General features: G+C 39.4%; 1 protein-coding gene across 3 annotated transcripts; it reads left to right on the forward strand.

Annotated features, from left to right (window-relative positions):
* The first annotated feature begins 2,915 nt into the window (after positions 1-2,915).
* On the forward strand, positions 2,916-15,315 carry WAV2 (alpha/beta-Hydrolases superfamily protein). 3 transcript variants are annotated; one of them, XM_077374350.1, is made up of 8 exons: positions 2,916-3,283; positions 4,647-4,682; positions 4,789-4,867; positions 4,995-5,049; positions 5,144-5,260; positions 13,970-14,134; positions 14,226-14,488; positions 15,027-15,315. In XM_077374350.1, the coding sequence occupies exons 1-7, from the start codon at positions 3,046-3,048 to the stop codon at positions 14,466-14,468; spliced, it is 933 nt and encodes a 310-aa protein (XP_077230465.1). In that variant the 5' UTR covers positions 2,916-3,045; the 3' UTR covers positions 14,469-14,488; positions 15,027-15,315. The 3 variants fall into 3 exon arrangements, with proteins under 3 accessions (XP_077230465.1, XP_077230464.1, XP_077230462.1); XM_077374349.1 differs by having other exon boundaries at positions 14,226-14,464; XM_077374347.1 differs by having other exon boundaries at positions 2,918-3,283; positions 14,226-14,460.
* Positions 15,316-19,044: the final 3,729 nt, after the last annotated feature.

Below are 19,044 nucleotides of genomic sequence, written 5' to 3' on the forward strand. Positions count from 1 at the left end.
TAACACGTTTTCCAATTTCGTTAATTAAAGTTACGTGTGTTAGAGGAAAACGTGTGAAAACTTTAATTCAAGTTTCGTGGGTCCCACTGCATTCATAACGTAAAAAACGTAAAAAGCTGAATGCGGTACACAGAGGGGGTGCCACGTCGCACACCCTCGGCATACCACATTCAGCTTTATATACACTAGTAAAAAACCCGTGCGATGCACGGGCCGACAAAGAACGGTACGGACTACGTGATAGGTTGATCCAAACCGTCCATGTGATGGAACACAACATAAATAGGTTGTGCCCCAAAAATCATTTCCATAAGCCGATCCTAGCCCTCCAATCTATAGATGTTTCCATAATTCCTCTTATCTTAAATCGGATGGTCAAGATCACTCTATAGTTTTTTAATTAAAAAACCATAAAGGAGGGGGGTAAGATCGAAATTATACGGCTCTAATTGGTGCCTTTGTTAAAAGCATAAAGGAGGGGTAGGATTGAAATTATATGATCTAATAGGTGCCTTTGTTAAAAGCATAAAGGAGGGGGGGGTAGGATTGCAATTATATGAGTTGAATTGGGGCATTTGTTCAAAAAAGTCAAAAAATGTGAGGTGTAATTCTCACGGATTTTTCAAAAAAATCGAAAAAGAACGATACAGACCACGTGATAAGTTGATCCAAACCGTCCATGTGATGGAACACAACATAAATAGGCTGTGCCCCAAAAATCATTTCCATAGGCCGATCCTAGCCCTCCAATCTATAGATGTTTCCATAATTCGTCTTATCTTAAATCGGATGGTCAAGATCACTCTATAGTTTTTTAATTAAAAAACCATAAAGGAGGGGGGTAAGATCGAAATTATACGGCTCTAATGGGTGCCTTTGTTAAAAGCATAAAGGAGGGGTAGGATTGAAATTATATGATCTAATGGGTGCCTTTGTTAAAAGCATAAAGGAGGTGGGTAGGATTGCAATTATATGAGTTGAATGGGGGCATTTGTTCAAAAAAGTCAAAAAATGTGAGGTGTAATTCTCACGGATTTTTCAAAAAAATCGAAAAAGAACGATACAGACCACGTGATAGGTTGATCCAAACCGTCCATGTGATGGAACACAACATAAATAGGCTGTGCCCCAAAAATCATTTCCATAGGCAGATCCTAGCCCTCCAATCTATAGATGTTTCCATAATTCCTCTTATCTTAAATCGGATGGTCAAGATCACCCTATAGTTTTTTAATTAAAAAACCATAAAGGAGGGGGGTAAGATCAAAATTATACGGCTCTAATTGGTGCCTTTGTTAAAAGCATAAAGGAGGGGAGGGATTGAAATTATATGATCTAACGGGTGCCTTTGTTAAAAGCATAAAGGAGGGGGTAGGATTGCAATTATATGAGTTGAATGGGGGCATTTGTTAAAAAAAGTCAAGAAATGTGAGGTGTAATTCTCACGGATTTTTCAAAAAAATTGAAAAAACTCTCCCTTTTCATTCCGGCTTATTATATATATATATATATATATATATATATATATATATATATATATATATATAGGAAAGAATTTATATGATGGGTGGCCGTGAAAACACGTGAAGTCTTGGAAAATAGGTACGGCCCACTTTTTTTGATGATCCAAACCGTTCATCTGTTTGGGCACAACCTATCTGCCCCAAAAATCATTTCCATTGGATAATCCTAACCCTCCAATCTGAATATGGAGATTTCCAAAAACCATTTATGGAATCTTCTACAGATCGGAGGGTTAGGATCATCCAATGGGAATGATTTTTGGGGCACAAGCTATCTACGTTGTGCCAAAACAGATGAACGGTTTGGATCATAAAAAAAAAAGTGGGCCGTACCTGTTTTCCAAGACTTCACGTGTTTTCACCGCCACCCATCATATAAATTCTCTAGATAGGAAATCAAGTACTTATTCAAATAAACAGCCAACACCCAAGAAAAAAGCATTTAAATACTATTTTAAGAATACTTTTTAATAAAAAAAAGGGCCCGAAAAGATCACTTCCCATATTTTAATGCTGCCTTGTCATAAAGGGAGAGAACAAAGTCCATTGATGGGATACCATTTAGAGAAGTGAAATATTCACCTTTTTTTATAGTTAGAGGCTTGGAGCTATGCCCCCTCCAGTGTATTTATGACTAATCTTTTACACTTTAGGGGGCTGTCCCAAGTAAAAAAAACTGGTGAATGTATTATTTCCCTAGTATTAAATTGCTCTTTGGCCTTTGGTCCATCCACAACGAGGCCCACGCAATTAATAATCCAATTTCTAAGTGATTGACGACCTGAATGAAGATCACTGGCCTTACGAAGAATGACAATGTGTTCCATTGTACATCTGGTACTCTTCTCCTTCCTTCCACTTCTTCCTTATTCAACTTCATGGGCTAACAAAATACACAATTGTATCTGGTAGGGGTCTTGCCTAACCCCGGCTTACTCATAAAAAGAAAAAGAAAAAGAAGAAAAAGGCGCGCACACACACATACACAAGTATACAATGCATACGGTTTTCACATCGTAGCTGGGCTCTAATCTTATCTCGAGATTCCGATTTTTCGAAAAGTACAGTGGGGCCCATTTCAAAGGATAATCCAAACCGTTCATATGTTGGTCCACAATGTAAGAAGGATATACAACGTAGATCATCATCCTCATAGGATGATCTTAAGTTCTTAACCCTCCAATCGGTGGAAATTTTTTATAATGTGCAGTCCATCTAAAAACCAGAGGGTTAGGATCTTCCTATGGAAATGAAATGATCTACATTGTATGTTGTGGCAAAACAAATGAACGGTCTGGATCTTCCTTTGAAGTGGGCCCCACTAAGCATTCGAAAACAACATACTGGCCCAAGTAAGAAAAAGGAGCGAACATTATCATTTCCTGTCAACAAAACCCTCGAATCAATTCTCACCAATCTCCTTTCTTTCTTTCTGTGAAACCCTCGTTTGTTTCTTAACCCTCTCTCTGTCTCTCTCTCTCTCTCTCTCTCTTCTTTCTCTATCTGAGCAGTGAAAAGAGAGATGGTTTCATACATTAACGTATTGATATATGGAGTGGGAGGGATGATGATGGCGGGGGTGGCTTTGCTCGTAGCATTTCAGGAAAAACTGGTGTACGTTCCGGTCCTTCCGGGCCTGACCAAATCCTACCCGATAACTCCGGCCCGGCTCCGACTCAAATACGATGACGTCTGGTTGCGATCCTCCGATGGGGTCCGACTCCATGCTTGGTTCATCAAAAATTTCCCTGACTGTAGAGGTACCCATCCCTTCTTTTCGTTGCTTTCTACATAATTGGAAGCCATTGGACCTAGGGTTAGGGTTTTAAGTTTTCGTTTTTTTTTTTTTTTTTGAGAATTTGAGAATTTGAGTTACTCTTCTATTGATTATTTTCGCCTGTGTAGTTTCGGTTGGAGGAATCGAAATTAGGGTTAGGGTTTTTGTATTTTCTTTGTTCTGCTGGCTAATTTTGCTTTTATTTTTATTCCCTTGAGCATCCGAATTGTTGGTTTTCTCTTCTTTTTCCACCTGCTCTTTTACTACGGGAAATGATAAATGTGCCCCTTTTCATCACTTGGGACACCCAGCTGCATTGTATGTGGCAACCAGGTCACTTCATTCCTTCAAATGTGAAGTACATCAGTCCCTTTGCAGTCATAGATACACTGTAGCTGGGTGTCCCAAGTGATGAAAAGGGGCGCATTTATCATTTCCCTTTACTAATTTTGTATTTTATTTTGCATGGGTTTCTTCTCATCTTGTGGGTTGAAAGGGAAGCTTGGCTAGGCTGTCATTTTATTTAACTATTATGTGGCAGATTTGTGTTTTTATCTTTTAAATAGACTGAGAATTTAATGTTTGTCGTACAATGTTGTTATTCTCGCTGGTGGAATTGCATATATTGTCACCTGTATAGAAAATTGGAGTTACGAGTAGGGTTAGATTAAGGTGTTTCTGTTTATTATTTTCTACAGTTGAGTTCTTTTATGTCCTGGCATGGATTCTGGTATGGAAGATATTTTGAATCAATATGGGTGTGCTGATTTAAGAATTTAACACTTTGTTTTGGTACAGTTTAAAATTTTGGTGCTCTTTACTCTTAATATATCTTTGAATGGGGGTTTGTACTAAGTGCAAGTGATTTTGGATGGAGTGATTTGTGTAATATATCATGGTTCATAAAAAAATGCTTTGTTTTTTTTTTCTTTCCTTTTTTCCTCCACGTCTTTTGCAGAATATGTCCTGTTGTTGTTGAATGAATTTGATGTATTTTGAGGTGTTTCCCTTTTTTCGCCAATGCATTTGTCAATTTCGAATTGGGTCTTCCTTTCTGCAGATTAGGGGCACACAGGTTCAATTTCATGTGAATGAGAACACTCCCTTCTTATAGAAATGGCATTTTTAGATGAATGAGATCACTCCCTTTTAGATCATTATTGATGCTGTCTTTCTGGAATTTGATGTGTACATATATCTGTCGAATATTTGACCATATTGCTTGTTCTAATCCTAAATTGAATATTTGAATAGGTTTTGTTTTGGTGGTTTGTTCATCTTTTCCCTGTTCCTGTGATTTTAGTTTAATGTAAAAAGTTGTAACAGCGGGTTTGCTATTATTTCAGGTCCGACTATGCTCTTTTTCCAAGAAAATGCTGGCAGTATCCTAATGGTTTTGCTTATTTCAGGAGGCTGGACTTAGGTTTAATATTTGAATGTTTGATTGTATACACTTTCTCTTGAGGGACCTTTACTATTACAATGCAGATATTGCCCACCGTCTTGAATTTGTTCGCATAATGCTGGAGAAATTGCAATGCAATGTTTTTATGCTATCCTATAGAGGGTATGCATCCCTTCCTAGATTTGAAGGGTTTTATCCAGTCGCAATGTGATGTTCTTGGCTTCTGCCCTTTATTTATTTTTGCACTCCATAACTAAATGAGCCCTATTATCTTGTAATTATTGAACAGATATGGAGCAAGTGATGGTTTCCCCTCTCAAAGCGGTATTACAAGGGATGCACAGGTTCCTTTTCAAGCTTTCATTCATTTCACCTTCTATCCAGTCTCGTTTTTGTCTAAATGAATGGTTTAATGGTGTCATAATTTCTTCTGGTCAGGCTGCATTGGATCATCTGATCCAGAGATCTGACATTGACACATCTAGAATAGTTGTTTTCGGAAGATCTCTTGGGGGTGCAGTTGGATCAGTGCTTGCAAGAAACAATCCTGATAAGGTATTTTGTTCTAGTAAACTTCTTTATCTCTGTGGATCTTAGCTTTTAAAACTGCAAAGTTGGTCGAGGACTTGTTTTTCTCAAGGTTGCTAGAGCGGGAATCGAAACGAGAATTGAAAGCGGGAATCGAAGGTTCCCAGGGAAGAATCCTGCTCAAGGTTGCCAGAGCGGGAATCGAAAGCGGGAATCGAAGGCTCCCAAGGAAGAATCCTGCTTCCTTGGTTTTTCTTGGCTTGCAACTGCTAGAGTCAAGGCTTGCCTGGATTAAGTAAACTTTCAGTCTTTTTGGTTAATTTCGTATCATCTGAGGCTTTCATTTTTCCTTCCTGTCTGTATATTGCTGGCACATCCGCTGATGCCTCCTGGGTTCTTTTTTTGATGCATGAACTCTTCTTGACGAAGTGGTCTATTTCCCTCTGTTTTCCTTTATTTACATAATTTATACTCCTACATTCCATTTTTTATAGTTTTATATTCTTCCCCAAGCCACATAACATAATCAATAATGCGTACCATTAGCTTGATTTCATCCTTATCTTCGTTGATCTCTTTGTCAATGTTAGATATACTTACCATTTGTGACCAACTTACATCATAGTTTGCTTGTCTGAGGACTAAGCTTAATTGGCCTGCTTATGGTTTCCAATAACTATAGTCTTGGCTTGCCCGACCACATAAAGATTTTACTACGGTTTATTGTCTTCAACATCGTTTGAGGCTATGGGTTTACCTGTCTGTGCATGTACTGTTGCCCCCCACCCCCTCTCCTTTGTGTTTGCTGGTCTTTTTCTTTTTGATATAGAAACTTCTCTTAAGAAAGTAGTCTTGATGCCGAATCTAACTAAAAGAAGATTTCAAACTTAGAAGCAATCAAGCAAACAATATCACATTCATTGAATGCCGAAATACATAGAACAGGGATAAGGGATTGATTTCATGAAGGGAAAAGTAATTGCAAGCTTGATTTCCAATCTTGCTAAAGCTTCCCAACCTTTCTTTTGGCTTCAACTGTACAAAAGCCACAATTCTCACTCATTAAAGATAACATCTCCCTTAGTATATGTAAATGTCCATATTTTTTGAATGGTGCAAAAGCTTCATTAAAGAAGGAAAGAGAACAAGCCACCACCGAGATTCACAAAAGCGCACGAGGAAGGAAAAACAAAATTCACCAACTCCTCAACTCTTATTCAATTCTAGCAAATCTATCAACTCTTGCAAATCTACAGGATTGGGTTGGTACATCTACCAAAGCGGAGAGCGAACCCAACAAATCCCTATTTGTTGATGTCGTCTTGCAACACAACATAAGGACTAGTTTCTTCCCTTTTCATATCTTCTTTAGGAGCTAATGTGGAACGATGTAATGTATGAGCCTTGCTTGGAGGGTTTTGAGATTCCATCAAGTCTCTTTCCCTCATTTCTTCACGCACGCACTGAACTTAATCCTTATCTTTTGGATTAACCCATACCCCTCCCCCCCCCCGCCCCCCACTCACGACCACCACCAACACACACACATGTCTCCTTGGGTTGCAAAAAAAAGAGTCAATAAATAGTAATATCGATCCCTTGATTTTGTCATTACCTCCATTGGTCTATTTGGTATGAATCCATGAAAGATGAGATATATTCAATGGCTAAGAATCATGTTTCGTATCACTTTGAATTGTTGAGGGGAGCCAAATCCATTGGCTGGGTCTACGAGATCAAAAGAGGATTTTGACTATCATGAGACCTCTCTGGTTTCAAAGGACTTGCTCCGAATAATCATGGCATTAGTAAGTTATTTTGATGCAAGGCTACATCAAATGGGCATGAAGACGACATTCCTCAATGGTGATTTAGAGGCAGAGGTATATATGAGTCAGGTTTTCTTCAAATGAAGACACTTGATTTGCAGACATAAGAAATCCATATATGGGCTAAAACATCGTCAATCAATATATATACCTTAAGGTCATTGAGAGCAAGTTCATCTTCTTAGTCTCATATGTGAATGATATATTGCTTTCCAGTAATAATTTGGGCTTGCTGGCTATGGTCAAGCAATTTCTCACACAGAATTTTGATATGCGGGAATTGGGTGATGCCTCTCATGCCATTGATATATAGAGATTCATAGAGGCAGATCTCAAGGGATGTTAGAATTGTCTCAAAAGGCATGCATCAACAAAGTTTTATAGAGATTCTGGATGAAGGATTGCTCACCGAGTGTGATACCTATTATTAATGGCGACAAATTTGGCCTGGACAATGTTAGAGAAATGATCTAGAGCGGGAATGAATGAAAAGCATTCCTCATGCATATGTAGTTTGAAGTCTATTGTTCACACTTGTCTATAGAAGGTGACATCATATCTGCAGTAGGAATGTTTGGCATATTTCATATTGTTCGAAAAAAAATGTTTGGCATACTTCAGTTTTGTTGAAGACTGCAGTGGACATTTCTTCTGATCAATCAAGTGCCCCTCCGTGGGAGGGTGGGAATAACTAGTATGGGTTTTGTTTCATCGAAAATCAATGTTTTGGAATAGTGATCGTGTTTAAGCTGCGTTTACTACCTTCTGTTCTAGAGAGGGAATTAATAATCTTTTTCTTTTTTTTCTTCATATTTTTTAATGGGTCCCATTGAAGAAAGTACGGTTTATTGGTCATTACATGTATGTTGGAGGGCATTGTAGTCTTTGTACCATATTGCCCTAACTTAGGCGCGCGCGCACACACACACACACACACACACATATATATATATATATATATATATATATATATATATATATATGAAAAGGGTTCCTACGCTCGAGCGCAGATAGCTTATCTGCACTCGAGTGCTGGAAACAGGCGTGGGGCCACATTTTTTTTTGGGGGGGGGGTGATCCTAAGCATTCATTTGACAGGCCCCATCATGGATGGGGGTGTACCAAAAATCAACTCCATTGGACCCTCTTAGGGTGTCCATTTGTAGGGGAGAAAATGGACAGATACTGTTTGTCCACAAATCTGCCCATTTCCACCCCACAAATGGACACCCTATGGTGATCCAATGGAGCTGATTTTTGGTGGACACCCTATCCATGAAAGGGCCCATCAAATGAATGCTTTGGATCCCCCCTCCCCCCCAAGGTGGCCCACCCCTGTTTTTGTGCTCGAGCGCAAGAACCCTTTACTCATACACACACACACACCAATGGGGGGAAGGGATCAGAGTGAGTTTAGTAACTGGTGTGTTGGTGTATTGCAACCAACGGCTTAAGGGTAATGGGTTGTTGGTGTATTGCGACCAACGGCTTAAGGGTTAAGGGTTGACAACATAGGAAAGGAAAATACAAAAGATAAACTAACGAGCTAACTTAAAGAGAGAGGTGAAGGGGAAGATTAACTAAACAATTAACATAAAGAGTGAGAGGCGGAAGAGATTACAACATTAATTAAAAGAGAGGGGAGAGAGATTACATAAACGTAAACAAATTAAAAACTTACAGAGAGGTCGCCAATAGTAAAGCTTGACAAGAATACTTGAAGAGGAAAATTACATAAAATAAAAGAGATGAGAGTTACACTAACATGAAAGGCTTAAGGGTTGTGGGTTAAGTAACTCGGAAGGCTTAAGGGTTGAGGGTTAAGTAACTAGTAAGGCTTAACGGTGAAGTAACATGGAAGGCTTGAGGGTGAAGTCTTAGGTGAAGGTTTATGACTAAGGCTAAGGCTAAGAGGGAAGGCTTAAGGCTAAAGGCTAAGGGCTAAGGGAAGATGGGGAGGAATTCTTAATGGTGTGGTTTTTACTCTTTGGTTTTTCTCTTTCCTTGATGTTTGGCGAATGCTTCTTTAAATAGAGCATTGAGCTCTTTGGATTTGGACATTCGAATGATTGCTTTTTGGAAGTTGCTAGCTTTAGTGCGACTGTCTTTGAAGATGCTGGTTGTCGGCCATGTGAATGCCTTTGAGGGTCTTGAGTGTTTGCTTGGAATATTTACTGCTGCTGCTTGAGTGCTTGATGGAAAAGTAACTTGGCTGACAGAATTTTAACTGTTGATGCTTTGGACTGCCTTGAGTACTTAATAGAATCTTCACTGTTTGGTGATTTGATTTGGTGTCACTGTTGATGCTTTGGACATTAGTGAAATGGCCTTAGTGGGTTTTGGTGGGTATTCCCACTATCGTATCTTTCTCTTGATATTTTTGGATAGCATATGACTCTTGTTTTGATGTCTTGAACTTTGGTGGAGAATACCACTTGAGAAAATTCTTTGCTTTTTGAAGTGCTTTTGGAAACATCACTTAGTAGCTTCTTATCTTGATGTGTTGATGGAGTGCCTTTGATGTGACTTGTGGGTGCGGGTCCCGTCTTGGATGTGTGGGTCCGCATGTGGGCCCTACTTTGATGTATTGGATTTGGGCTCCTATCTTGGGAATGCCTTAACTTGCCTTTGAAATTGGCTTGGGTATGGATGGATTGAAATGGGTTTTAAATCCTCCATAAGGGAGTCAAAGGTTTCTTGATCAAGAGAGCCCAATGTATTGTAGGATCAGTGAAGTTGGGCATTATGTCTCATTTGTTTCTTTGATCTTTCGAGGGCTTTGATGTGCATGACTACTTGGTTGGTGGTGTCTAGAGAGGACATGACATTTGGTTTTCTGAAATCCTGGCACCACTTTTATTCGGATAAAAGTGTTATGGACTTGAATAGTGATTCTTTGGGTTTGTGTTCTTGTTCGGCAATTCCGTGTATCTTGCTTGAGGATTTTGTGGATGTGAACAAACTGATTGAAGCGATATTTTGGTATATCATTATACTGGATTTTGATGTTTTGTTGGAGTTGGGTTAGGTTTTCAAGATCTTGCCCGATGAGCCTAAGTTCATCCGTATAGTACCAATAGGTGGGTTGTATTCTTACCAAATGGTAGGATGGGTAGAATTCACGGCAGTGGTGTAGACTTGGTTCGACTACTGTCCACTCCGAAACTGCGGATTAGATTGTGAAATCCATGACTTGATCTGGGTGGGTATATGGAATGGAACCACCTGAAAGTTTTTTTGATGCATTCTGGAAAGAACTTAAGGCTGTGGTATTTCTTTACTCTGAGTCCACAGAAGAATCCGTTCTCAAAGTAGTAACTCAAAACTTGAGGGGTGAAGAATCGAGGTTCACGGACCCACATTATTGTCGAGGTTCCATTGTGGTAATAGTCAACCTCTGAGATGTCTTGATTTTGGATTACATTGGCTATTACTAACCATCTCTCACAATTAATATTATCAATATTACGTTGGCTATTTCTTTCCTCTAGGAAGAGTCCAAAATCCTGCTCAAAGATGTGGCCTACATTCCCCTCAAAAATTACGTTTACAGAAGAGCAACAACTCTTGATAATCTTTGGAAACATCAAACAGATTCCTGGTGGTGGCAAACTTACCCCCGTACACCCAAAGGACAGGTAACCGTTGCAAAAATTGCCTTAAGGCAACTATAAAGATACTTCATAATCCAAAATCTTGAGAATTCAAAACCGAGAAATCTCTGCCAAGGTAGTAGCTCAGGAACCAAAGAACCAACCCCCAAAATGTTAGAACCAATTACAGCCTTCAAATACTCAGATATGTATGAATTGGCCTAATGCGCCGTAGATAACCTTCTCTACAACATCATCCAATATATAGTAGAATTTGCTAATATTGATTGTGAGAGATGGTTAGAATTAGCCAACGTAATTCAAAATCAAGACATTTCAGGGGTTGACTATTACCACAATGGAACCTCGACAGTAATGTGGATCCGTGAACCTCGATTCTTCATCCCTGAAGTTTTGAGTTACTACTTTGAAAACGGATTCCTTTATGGACTTAGAGTAAAGAAGTACCACAGCCTTAAGTTCTTTCCAGAATGCCTCAAAGAGACTTTCTGGTGGTTCCATTCCATATACCTAGATCAAGTCATGGATTTCACAATCCAATCCGCAGTTTCGAAGTGGACAATAGTCGAACCAAGTCCACACACCTGCCATGATTTTTTTTTTTTTTTTGGGCAAGCTGGGGTTAGGCAAGACCCCGACCAGAATCACTATTCAAGTCTACTACACTTTATCCGAAGAAAAGTGGTGCCAAGATTTGAGAAAACCAAATGTCACGTCCTCTCCAGACACCACCAACCAGGTAGTCATGCACATCAAAGCTCTCGAAGGATCAAAGAAACAAATGAGACATAATACCCAACTTCACCGATTCTTCAATACATTGGGCTCTCTTGATCAAGAAACCTTTAACTCCCTTATGGAGGATTGAAAATTCATTTCCATACATCCATACCCAAGCTCAATTCAAAGTCCAAGTTGAGGCCTTCTCGAGATAGGAGCCCAAATCCAATACATCAAAACACTAAGTCCAAACCCAACTAAAAAATTCAAGAAAAAGCCTTCTCACAACTAAGGCCCAAACCCAAGTTCAAAAATCTAAGTCACGACAAGCGGGACCCACATCAAGGCTGAACCAACAGGAGCAGGACCCACATCAAGAACCAGAAGTAGCAGGACCCACACATTAAAGTAGGGCCCACAGGCGGACCCACACATCCAAGGCGGGACCCATACAAGCGGGACCCGCACCTCCAAGAAGGGCCCACAAGTCACATCAAAGGCACTCCATCAACACATCAAGACAAGAAGCCACTAAGTGATGTTTCCAAAAGTACTTCAAAAAGCAAGAAATCCTCTCAAGTGGTATTCCCCACCAAAGTTCAAGACATCAAAGCAAGAGCCATATGCTATCCAAAAATATCAAGAGAAAGATACCATAGTGGGAATTCCCACCAAAACCCACTAAGGCCATTTCACTAATGTCGAAAGCATCAACAGTGACACCAAATCAAATCACTAAATTGTGAAGATTCTATCAAGTACTCAAGACAGTCCAAAGCATCAACAGTTAAAATTTTGTTAGCCAAGTCACTTTTCCATCAAGCACGCAAGCAGCAGCAGTAAATATTCCAAGCAACACTCAAGACCCTCAAAGGCATTCACATGGCCGACAGCCAGCGTCTTCAAAGACAGTCACACTAAAGCTAGTAACTTCCAAAAAGCAATCATTCAAAGGTCCAAATCCAAAGAGCTCAATGCTCTATTTAAAGAAGCATTCGCCAAACATCAAAGAAGGAGAAAAACCAAAGAGTGAAAACCACACCCTTGAGAGTTTCTACCCATCTTCCCTTAGCCTTTAGCGTTAAGCCTTCCCTCTTAGCCTTAGTCTTAAGCCTTCACCCTCAAGCAAGCCTTCACCCTCAAGCCTTCCATGTTACTTAACCCATAAGCCTTCACCGTTAAGCCTTCCCAGTTACCTAACCCTCAACCCTTAAGCCTTTCATGTGTTAGTGTAACTTCCCTCTCTTTTATTTTATGTAATTTTCTTCTTCAAGTTTTCTTACCAAGCTTTACTACTGGTGGCTTCTCTATAAGAATTGCCTTCAGGCAACTAGAAAGATACTTCCTAATCCAAAATCTTAATGAGCTCCCTAGTGTAGACTCTCTAGCTCTCCATTCCTCCTCTTCTTCCTTCTTTACCTTTTCTCCTTATTCTCTAACATGGTATCAGGGCAAAAATCTAAGGAAGGAAGAAAGGAAGAGTTCCCATCACCATCTCCCATTCATGTTCCTCTCTTCTCTACTCTTATTCTCTTTATCTTCTCAATCATCAAGACGCGACGCGAGATGAGACCCCCCCCCCCCCCTTCAAAAAAAAAAAAAAAACCCATTTGAAGACACGACTCGACTCCCTCACCCTTGATTTTCTCTACATCCATTACCCTTAACACTATTCTCTAACCCTAGCTCTCCCTAAACCCTTCTTGTGAGTCCTTAAACCCCACCCCCATCTTGTAAATACCACTTGTAAATCCATCCATTTCCAAAACAAAAAATGAAAAGAAAAAAACCCCAAGAAGATCCCCTTTTCTTTCTTTTCCTATCCATAAGCTCTTTTCTTGTTCTTTTTTGTTCTAAATCCATAAATCTCTTTCTCTTTCGTCAATCCATACCCTTGTTAGGTTCTTTCCCTTTCTTTTCTAAATCTTAGTCCATATTTGAGCTCTTTTTTAGTTCCCTAAACCTCTTTATTTATGGTTTAAATATCATCCTTTATGTTTTGAAAGCCACATCCCTCCAGTCCATCCATCTTTGTCATTTCCTTCTTTGGGCCATAGGGTTTACTTTTTTTGAGCCTTATTCTCAGCTTCTATTCAGACTTATCTTCTCAGTCATGTTCGATGTGAATTAACTCAAAGTCTAAGTCAAAGTAAGTTTTCTAGTATGGTTCGAATGCTTGGTTTGATTTGTGTCTGATTTGAGTCGCTTTAATTTAAAAATCGACGCATTAAGCTCTGAAGTTTTCCGGAATTACCCACAAACCTCCAAACCTCCGGCTTGCACCAAAACGTTAATCTATCCAACAACTGCAACTGTTGTACAAAATATGCTCTTCTCCATAAAAATTTTTTCTATCAAAATAATTTGTAGAGGCTTATGAGTTCTCAACAAGTTAACTGCTACCTCTTCCATGATTTTTTTATGATGTTGAATAGAATGAGAATCGGTTCCTTTAACACAAGTTTGGTACTTTCTGATGAACGCCTTGATATGGAAGGTGCTCATAATATGCATTTTTGTGCTGTTGTGATCTTCTTGATATATTGCTAGCAATTTCCATTACTAAATTGCAGGTTTCTGCTCTGATATTGGAGAACACTTTCACATCTATTCTGGACATGGCTGGAATTATGCTACCCTTCCTAAAGTGGTTCATAGGACGCAGTGGTCCTAAAGGTCCAAGGATTCTAAATTGTCTCGTACGGTCACCATGGAGTACCATTGATGTTATTGACCAGGTGAGCGTAAAGAGTTGCTGAACTATAATTTGTGGACACGGAGTGTCAGACACGGCCCATTATATGACCTTATATTCAACTTATATTGCAGATTAAACAGCCCATTCTATTCATATCGGGGCTGCGAGATGAGATGGTTCCCCCTTCTCACATGCAGATGCTTTATGCTAAAGCAGTTGAACATAACAGACGGTGCACATTTATTGACTTTCCAACTGGTATGCACATGGACACATGGATGTCTGGTGGGGACCGGTATTGGAGGTCAATTCAGTTGTTTTTGGAGCAAAACGTTTCGGGGAATCAGGGAAACAACATGCACAGTGGTTTGTGAGCTCCACCTTAACCAGAAATGTTGGTCAATTGCACATTTGAACTGAATCTGTTGTTTTTTTAAATTATTTTCTATTTCCACCACCCAATATGTTCGTCTCCTCTTTGAATTCTGCTAATTAGTAATCAAAATTATAACGATTCATTGCCATTCCTATAAATTAACCCGCTTTATCAATCTTATCTTTTCCAACATAAGTCTGTTATTCCTCTTGCCCATCATGATTAATCTGTCTTCTTTTCTGTTTGCTTATTGGTCGTTCCCTTTTTTCGTCTCTCAAGTTTTATATCCCCCACGTCTTTTTTGTGGAATTGTTTGTAGTGTAAGATTGGTTACTTACGTCATCTTGTAAAACTATGGCCCCATTTTGCGAATGAACAATTGATTGTCTTCGAACCAATAGGGCTATTTTTCGATGCTCTGTTCTTTAGCCCTGTAAGTTTTGACATTCTTTTATGGAGCATCATGTTAGAGAAGCTTTATATCAGTATTAGAACTTAAAAATCACATAATCTCCCTCTTGTACCCCTCATTTATGGTTTTGCTTTGCACTACCAGATGACGAGCCGAGGTAGTTGATGGAGTTTCAGACGAAGAGAAAGCATAAAAATGTACGGCTGAGGACTAATTCCATCTGTACTTCATCTAGGAGTTGCTGCCTAATGGGTGCAGCCCATTCAGGTAATTTTGCCATTCTTTGTTAGTACATTTTTTTTTGGGACGCCGAAACAGAATGTAGTGAATTGTACTGTGAACTTACACAGGCACTAAAGGTACTTCGATGTAGAGTCAAAATGTGTGAAACAAGTTTGAATCAATCCTTAGTTCTGCAAGTGCAATTATTGAATCTTATTCGATATAATCTTTTGGGATAATTACATTTACACCCCCTCAACTATAGCCAATTTCCAATTGGGTCCCTGTGGTTTCAACTTCATCAAAGGCACCCCCTCAAGTTTTTGACATTTTTAAGTAGACCCCCTCCGTTGACGGACCGTTAGTTTAACCTAACGGAATGACTAAAACTAACACGGTTAATATTTTGAGGACAAAAATGCCCTTGGTTTTAAGCCATTTGCAGAGGATTAGGGTTATGCCATTTCCCACCGCCGCCATCGCCACCGCTGCCGCCGCCATCTCTGGCCACTGCCGTCACCTCCACCATAGATAATGAAACCCCATCCCATGGCTACATCAAACCCACATTTCAAGAAAAAAACAGTGATAAAAAAAAAAAAAAGCCCTAGAATATTAGGGTTTCTATGCAAATCATAATAATGATGTGAATGAAGATAAATAAAACTCCTAAATCGAGGGTTTATGTTGATAAATAAACAAGGGTTTGAATCAATCCCTAAATTTCAGTTTTCAAGTATGAAAACCCTAATTTTCAGTTGGGGAAGACGAGGGCATTATAGTCATTTCCTCCTCTCCATTCGTTAAAACAACCCACAGAAACTTGAGGGGGTGTCTTTGATGAAATTGAAACCACAGGGACCCGATTGGAAATTGGCTCTAGTTGAGGGGGTGTAAATGTAATTATCCCTAATTCTTTTGTATGAAATAAGCATCTCAAAACTAATAGGCTGCTTTTGGATTGCTAGAATCAGGAATCGGAATTGATAGTATATTTTGATTCCTATCCCGATTCTCCATTAAACGGAAGGAGAAAAAATCCATTCTGAATTGGTTTGAATCAGAATACCACCTCCTGGGACAGGAAACTTATTCCAATTTTGTTCCCCCTGTAAGTGCGTGTTTGTCGTACCGTTTAAAACACCGTTTGGCGTTTGAAACACCGGTTTGGGGCCAAACGGCCGTTTGGGAGTGTTTGGGAGCGCAGCCACCGTTTGAAACGCCGTTTTGAACCCTCAAAACGGCGTTTTTGGGCTGTGGTTTTTTACGTGTTTGCCCTCACCAAAATTCATTTTTACATATATGCGTGTGATTTTATGCGTTACGTCAAATACCAAAAGAGTGGGGGTGTTAATATTATTCTTGATGACACAAATTTGTTAAATTGTTAATATTTAATTCAAAACAAGGGTCTGCTGATATCATTATATGATATCTTAATTTTGATTTTTTAAAGACAAAAGAATTAAAAGAAACCCTAGTTTCTTACTTTCTTCATCTACTTTCCAAAGTTGCAAACCCTCTCACACCTCACTGCCTCAACGCCTCCACTTGTCCGGCAAATCCGGCCATTAAGAAGAAGAAGGAGAAGAACCCCAAAGGTATAGCTATTTTTTTTTTTTTTTGCAATGATGTTTAATTTTAATAGTGTATGAATGAGATCCTAATTCCCTTTTAATATTGGGCCAATGAGAGAGTAGTTGAGTTATATTGAGGCCAACCAAACAATGCCCTTTTTGGTCGTTTTACCACTAAAACTCTGTTTTGGGGCATTTGCAACCAAATACACAATACCTCCGTTTGCCGTTTCAAACGCCGTTTTGATCTGGCCAGCCAAACATGAAAACGCCATTTGGCAAAACGGCGTTTTGAACCAAAACAGCGTTTTAAACGCTATTTCAAACGGTACGCCAAACACACCCTAAGTCTGCCCTGGTTTCAATTCCCCCCCCCCCCCCCCCCCCCCGCCCCCGCGATTCTGTTTATTCTTGAACTAGGGAATAGGGTAGAATTGGAGTGAGATCCCGATTCCAGCATCTGATTCTGACAGTCCAAATTTAGTCTTGATTTTCTTTGATAATTGGGTGCATCTGCTGATATCCAATTTGATTTTCTTTTTCCTTTTTAAAGAACAGAAAAGGAGAGAAACCCAAAGGTTAGAAATCTTATTTCTCCAATTTTGTTGCAAGGCTCATACCTCCTTATCAGTTACTTCCAATTTGGTAAACTTGGCATGGAACTTTTGGTGTATTGGCTCATCAACAGGGGATCCATAATTTGGATAGTACTTGCACAATGCCACATGTAGAGGAGCACCAGCGCTGGGCCATGAAAGTGCAAAACCAATATGGGTGTGTCTGGTTGCCGAAATCAGTCATTGTTGTTGCCATTCTATTTCGATTTGGCCCATTTGAAATGGATTTTTTTTTTTCCGACCTCGTTTTCTGAGAAATGATTCTGGCAATCCAGATGGCTTCTCCCCAAAAAATCACAAGTGCGTGAGCATGTCACAAGCATGGTTTTAAATTTTGACCGAAACGTACAGAGACTGAAATCCCCGAAATTTCCCAAATTTCGTTCTCGAAAATTTCATTCCACCGAAATTTTAGGAATTTCATCAAAATATGTAATAAAATAATAATTTTTTATTCTGTTAATTTCGGTCGAAATTTCGTCCCAATAAAACCGGCGTTTCGTGCGCTCATACCAAATTTAGCCCCAATTTTTAGGATTTCGGCTGAAATTTCGGTTTCGGATAAGTCTGAAATTTTAGCCTAAACCGAAATTTAAAACCATGGTCACAAGTGACATGAGCATGCCTTAGGTTTAGGAAAATTAACAAAAAGGTAATTTTTTATTGCACACTCGGCGCATTCTCATTATTGGTCTCTCCATCGGTGGTACTCTCGTCTCGGTCTCCATATCATTTTCCTTTCCTAAATTCATTTTAACTCTTCAGCTCTGTATTGATTGCCAAAATCTAGAATTAGATTGACATCCTTTTTCAATTCCTATTCTGATTCCCATGTAAAATTAAAAATCCGTTGAGAAAGTAAAATCAGTTGCACTTAATGACATGGATCCAATTCTGGGCCCTTTGCCGGCTGTTCATGCCCTTGGTTGTGTCATTCCTCATTTAATATACATCTAATAAAAATTTGAGCACTGCAAAGAAAACGGGGATCCGTATCAATCAATGTCAAATCAACGGTCATGTCCATCCCGTTATTATTTTCAACACGGAATCCCGTTTTCAAAGTGTTTTCCAAATAATTTCATTCCCACTGGAATACAATTAGAATAGTTAGAATCAGGCCTAGTCGGAATAGGATGCTAATTCCACATCGCAATAAAAATCCCGCATAAGGTAGCCCTGTAGTTTCGAAAGGGAAAAAAGGGTATTTTAGTACGACAAAAGGATCAGTACTGAAAATAAAGGGAAAGGTTATCAGCACTACTGTATTTTGATGAGGGCACTCCTTACTTTATTAAAGTCCGGTACGGCCCACACCATAGGATGATCTAAACCGTCCATTAGATGGGCCACAACCTAAATAGGTTGTGCCCCAAAAATCATTTCCCTAGGTGGATCCTAACCCTCCAATCTTAATGTCAGAGGGTTGATTTCAGATTGGAAGGTTAGGATCAACCTAGGGAAATGATTTTTGGGGCACAACCTATTTAGGCGGTGGCCCATCTAATAGACGGTTTAGATCATCCTATGGTGTGGGCTGTACCATACTTTAATAAAGTAAGGAGTGCCCTCATCAAAATACAGTAGTGCTGATAACATTTCCCGAAATATAGACAAACAGGCCATTTATTGGGCCACAACGCTAAATAAGCTGTGCCTTAGAAATCATTTCCATAGGATGATCCAAGCCGTACGATATAGAGGTTTCCGTGCCGTGGTGTACAGTCCCTCTATAATTTCTGGGTT

This window comes from Tasmannia lanceolata, unplaced genomic scaffold (genome assembly GCF_043159265.1).
Source record: "Tasmannia lanceolata isolate RefF3 unplaced genomic scaffold, GAP_Taslan_0.1 ptg000044l, whole genome shotgun sequence".
NCBI classification, from domain to species: domain Eukaryota; kingdom Viridiplantae; phylum Streptophyta; class Magnoliopsida; order Canellales; family Winteraceae; genus Tasmannia; species Tasmannia lanceolata.

Coding starts and splice junctions, on each gene's coding strand:
- WAV2 (XM_077374347.1), top strand. CDS start 3,046: ATGGTTTCATACATTAACGTATTGATATATGGAGTGGGAGGGATGATG. Junction 4,868..4,994: donor TTTATGCTATCCTATAGAGG/GTATGCATCCCT, acceptor ATTATTGAACAG/ATATGGAGCAAGTGATGGTT. Junction 5,050..5,143: donor GTATTACAAGGGATGCACAG/GTTCCTTTTCAA, acceptor TCTTCTGGTCAG/GCTGCATTGGATCATCTGAT.